The sequence below is a fragment of the Ictidomys tridecemlineatus genome, chromosome 10 (assembly GCF_052094955.1).
Source record: "Ictidomys tridecemlineatus isolate mIctTri1 chromosome 10, mIctTri1.hap1, whole genome shotgun sequence".
Taxonomy (NCBI): Eukaryota; Metazoa; Chordata; class Mammalia; order Rodentia; family Sciuridae; genus Ictidomys; species Ictidomys tridecemlineatus.
Genome location: NC_135486.1, coordinates 105,843,631 through 105,849,127, shown reverse-complemented (window position 1 = coordinate 105,849,127; position 5,497 = coordinate 105,843,631). Strand labels below are relative to the sequence as shown.

Below are 5,497 nucleotides of genomic sequence, written 5' to 3'. Positions count from 1 at the left end.
CTCAGAATCTGAGGGAGACTCGGAGGATGATTTCCCAGGGATTTTTGATTCTGCACTCTGGGTAGAATCTGGACTCCTGCCTGAGACCACTGGCATAAAGAGAAAGAGAGAGTCCTCCACTGAATCTGAGCATGAGCTGGAGGATCTGGAAAGTGGGCTAAATCACCCCTGGGATGTGGAGTCACTGTGTGACCACAAAATAAAACTCAAAAAACAGCGCATGGACTTGGTGCAACCAGAACACCATGAGGTTTTCAACCGGCTTCTAGGTAGGGAGACACCCAGGTAGCGCCCTCCAATCCTTTCTTTACACAAAGAAGGAACTTACAGCCTCTGCACTTTTCCATAGAGCCCTGCTATTTCTGAGATCCCCATTCCTGGAGGACTCTGTGAAACTCTTAGATGATGGATGATTACATTACACCTGAAAAATGACCCTGCTTGGGATCACAGAGCTTGGTTTCAATTGTCCTCACTGATTGCAGACATTGTGGCTGTAATACATTTCATCCTCCCTGAGAGGTGGTTAACAGGACCATGTTCACGCTGTTGTAACTATCTAATGAGAAATGACTTAATAACTCTGGTTGTAAGGTGGTGTATTTTGGGGGGATGATGGGCCCCCACAGTTTACTAGAAGCTCTTACTCATACAGATACCTTTCTGTTACACAAACCCTCACTCAGTTGTTTCCCTGGTGGGGGGTCTCAGGTCTAAGCCACTTTCCCAGGAATGTTCCTGATCTCTTCCTAGCCACCTCTATTGGGCAACAATCCCACACCTTCTCCAAGGGAGGTCCTGTTCTCCTCTCTGCCCTCTATCTCCCATTGAAGCCCCTTCTGGTTCCTAACTAACATCACTGTTCTGCTCACAGAGGATCCTGTTGTCAAAAGATTCCTGGCCTGGGACAAGAACCTGAGGGTGTCTGACAAGGTGAGGTTGTTCTCCACTGGGCAGTGTTACTGATCCAGCACAGCCTGGATGAGGAGGGATTTCTGGCCCATGGTCCTTCCCTCTGCCTCCACGTAGAGCCAACAAAATGTGCCAAGTCCTGGCTCCTTTGTGGCTTGTCACATCTCCCTTCAGGACCTAGCAGTTTCCTGCAGAGAGGACAGGTGGACCTTGCTTCTTCTTGGGGTGCTTTGGGCTTCAAGCCCAAGTCCACAGTCTTGCATGGCTACCCCCTTTTACTTATTGTCACCTGAGGTTCTGAGCTCCTCTACTCTTTTCACTTCTTGGGACGCCTCATTCTCCAGCTTACCCAAGACCCTCCTCACCCAGCTCACCTACATGCCTTTCCTCAAAAGATCCCATTAGAGCTGATCCTACAGTACACACTAATCCTCCTCTTCCCCCGACTGCTCAGACTGTCACAGGTCCTTCCCCAAACCAGCAGGTCTCCTTACTTGGCGACCTTCTCTCAGGGGCACTCTTCACCCCAGACTCCCATTCCTCTGTCCCCTCTTTCCTCCTCTTCCAGGATGTGACTTCTCTCTCTGTGTTTTTCCTCTCTCTCCATCAGTACCTCCTGGCTATGGTCATAGCTTATTTTAGCCGAGCTGGCCTCTTCTCCTGGCAGTACCGACGAATCCACTTCTTTCTGGCCCTGTGAGTATTTGGTCTCCTTCATCAATCAGGACTCACTACCTGGGAGGGTAGGAGGGGAGCAGAGGGGCACTAACCTTTCTTTTACTTTTAGCCTCTTTGTCCTGTTTGCTCCGTGTACACGAGATCACAGCACTGCAGTATAGTTTGTTTTTCTTTTCCACACTTCCCTAGTCAAAGCAAACACACATGCTCCCCAAAGGCCAGTTGTTAAAGAGTCAAGGAAACCAAGGAAACCCAAAGCCCACCTGAGTGGAGTGGAGGAAAGCATGGGCACCTCCTGTCCCTGGCAGAGAGACTGGAGGTGCAGCCACATCTGACTGCTCTTCCTTCCTGTATCTATACCAACATTGCTCTGTTTTCTGCCTCTGGATTTCCAAGACAGATGCCCAATTCCCAGCCTGGCACAGGTCCAGTGTAGGGTGGTCCCCTCTGGTTCTTCATACAGGAGTCTTCTCACATTTGTGGCTCTTTCTACACACCCCCTGAAAATCCTTCCAAGATGGGTCCAACCACCCCTTAGGCCTCTCCCACAACTGTGTTTCTCAGTGCTTTCTAGAAAAAGATTGGAGTCCTTCAGAAGGTGTGTGTCTGGCAGAGTCCTCTGGACCAAGGTGTGGTCCTCCGTAACAATTAATAGGGCTGGTGCAGTCTTGTCTGAAGATGGTCCTCTGGGAGTCCATTTTGGGAAGCTGACTCCAAGGGGAGGTCCTTCTTGGTTGTGCCTCTAAAGAGCAACCTGGTTTCTTTCCCCAGCTACCTGGCCAATGACATGGAGGAGGACAACCAGGCTCCTAAACAAGGCATCTTTCATTTCCTCTACGGGACGAGCTATGCCCAGCGTCCCCTGTTCCACAAACTGCGCTATCAGTTCATCTGCTTCATGGGCTGGAACACTCGGGTTTCCAGGGAGGAGTGTGAGGAGGTGGGTGGTGCTGTGTGTGCTTGTGGGGGGAGAGGGATGGGCTGACTGGAGAGACAGGAAGGTGGGTGGCTGCAGGTGGGCTCTGGGGAGGAGAAAGCTGTGGAGGTTATGCACGGAGGGAAGGACTTCCCAGCCACTCTTCAGTTTTGTTTTTTTGGTTAGTGAACCAAAACGTGTATCTCAATTTACTGTATAACATTTAACAAAAACTTCGTGAATTATGTATATCTTATTTACCAGATATACATAAGTGATTCAATAAAAGAAAGTCCCAATTCAAGAAAATGAATTTCATATCTGAAGAAAAAGTAAAGTATATTAAAAATGTAAAGCCAAGTCCAATTTCTATGCAATAAGGGAAGTATAGTTTTAAGCAGATTTAAGTGACCTTTTTTAGTATAAATTCCAGCAGATTTAAGAGATTTTTAGACATATATCTTTGGTCTTTAATATATATGTATGTATAGATACATCTAACAATTATAAATTATGATTTATTTTAAAGGAAGTGGATAAATGAGATGAAAGGAATCTTTATACCAGATTAAAATTATTCACAAAGTGTAACATTTTATGGTGAAATATTTTTTTCATTTGTAGAATATTTGGACAATTAATTAATACTTTGGAGCTAAGTAGAATTAGTTTAATTATTTGTCTCAAACTCTGGGATGAGCTCTTTTGTTTTAAACAAAAAACATCCAAAACTATGTATATGCCAGGCTTATAATTATGTAGAAACTGTACTAGGGTTTCAGTGGTTAAAGATGCATCTAGCCATGTAACTAAGTTGTTTTGATGGACCCAAGCAGAAACATCACTAACATTAAACCATTATTCTACTCCAATCAGAGACAATGACAAAGCTTGTCTCTTAATAAATACAACTTTTAAAATTTTATTAGATGGGACACGCAAAGGATTGTATCTGCCAAAGCATTTACAAAATTTTCTACACAGCTAGCATAATTTACTTATCTAATATAAAATAGGAACGTTTATTCAATTTTTATTTGAAAGAAAGCTGAAAATATGATGTCCCATGCCTTATATTATATACAATATGTCCTCATAAGTATCGTCCCTGTTAGTAATAGCTGATATAATGTTGTGATATCCATATATGGCTACTTCATTTGTCACCAGGCTAAATAAATCTAATCATTACACCTCGCTATGTCACCTCCTTTGTAGCTGACAGAACTTATTTAATAGAATCAAGCCTCTCAACATTGTAGTTTCAGATATTTGTAGACTGTTGAATCACGGTGACTAGAAAGTCCAAATCAAGGTGAAGTAATTTTAAGGAATGGGAAAATAAATTAACCATAACTTCAAAACCCTCAATATCCTATAAAGTCATCAGCTTTGGTGGGGGCTCTTTTCCTTTCCAGATTCAAGCTTATGATCCGGAGCTCTGGGTGTGGGGCCGAGATCGCGCCCTCCTTGCCTAGAAGTCCTGGAACTGTGGAGGCCTGAGGGGAGGGACAAAACTCTGCATCCCTGGCTTGATGACAGACAGAGTCAGTGATTGTCTATTCAGGATGCTCGAGGACCTAACTTCTTGATCCAGTCCTGTCCACCTCCACCCACAGCCACCCTCTGCAGATGGTGAAACAGCCTGAATCTCCAAGTCAGCTTCATGGTCTCAAACCCCAACCACACAGATGACCCCCTAGAGGTGTGCTGGGTGCTCTGAGGCTACTCAGCCAGACCTGAGAGAGAACAGTTTATCACACAGGATGTGTAAAAATCCTTAACCCACAGCAATTGGGCCCCATTCAGCTTTGATGAATGGTTGATATTGGTCTAAAGTTAATATCCTTTAGCCATGAATCTCTCTCTCCTCCTGTAAATTCTGTTTTTACCTCTCCTTTTAATTCATCTTGGGTCACTTATCCCTTAAGGATACCAAGCGTGGAGATGATTTTTTTATAGGATTGTCACAATTTTAGTAAATACAAGAAATGTCATTTATTTTGAACTATGTTTATTTTAAAGATAGATATTGTTTGGAAAATTGTTTCTCCTTATTAGTTTTATGATGAGTGTTATAGTAGGTTTATGTTCATAAACATTTCTTTGGAATTTTTAATCTTTTATCTATTTTATCTACTACTTTTATATCTCAGTGCTATTACCCCATAGTCTTATAAATATAAAGATTTTATTTGATGTTCCATCATCATAATTGTGAAAATTGAGCTGCTGTTATTTAACTTGCCTTGACATGTTTTTCTGTCATTTTAAAGTATGTATTGTAGGAGACCACATGTGCTATGTGCTTTTGTTTTGTGCTATGTGGTTTGGAAGAGCGTAGCACGGTGCATTGTGTGGAAACTGAATAAAGTTGAAAATCTTCTTACATTAATGATTTATATGATCATGTCATTCTGCATTGTTTGGTTTTTGTCAAATGATACCGTTGTTTAACAGGGTTGTTGTTAATTGACCAAATTTCTTACCTGTGGAGGAAAACAATTAATTTTCATCTTGGAAAACAACAGAGAAGGTTGCAGAACTTTCTAACTAGAGTCTGGAAGCAGGAAGCACAGGGAGGACATCGAGAGAGACAACACAGGAAGAGTGAAAGAAAATTCTAGGAGAGCTGTATAACAATCTTAAATGCAAAATCAAGGAGATGCCTTCCTGGTAATGGTCCAAGGACAGGGACACACAGGGAATGGTAGACTTTGATACTGGAGTCACAATGGGAATCTTTTCCAGAACCTGTTTCCAGTTTTACATAACAGAAGGAAATCCAAAGGATCTTGTTGAAATAGAAACTTGTGAAGGGAAATGAAGGTACTAGAGCAAGTTGTGAGAAGAATGAGATGATAGGAAGAGCTCGAGCTGGTAAATAGATAGGCACAGAGAGGAAAGGGCTAACAGTGTGGGCACAGAATGACTGCAGACAAGCATCTTGGGAGATGGGAGCTTCATAGAATATAGGAGCAGCTATGGAAA

General features: G+C 42.8%; 1 protein-coding gene across 1 annotated transcript; it reads left to right on the top strand.

Moving 5' to 3' along the window:
• Window positions 1–746: 746 nt before the first annotated feature.
• On the top strand, window positions 747–4,910 carry LOC144367427 (speedy protein E4A-like). Its single transcript, XM_078023604.1, has 4 exons — window positions 747–933; window positions 1,523–1,608; window positions 2,362–2,530; window positions 3,925–4,910. The coding sequence occupies exons 2-4, from the start codon at window positions 1,535–1,537 to the stop codon at window positions 3,982–3,984; spliced, it is 303 nt and encodes a 100-aa protein (XP_077879730.1). The 5' UTR covers window positions 747–933; window positions 1,523–1,534; the 3' UTR covers window positions 3,985–4,910.
• Window positions 4,911–5,497: the final 587 nt, after the last annotated feature.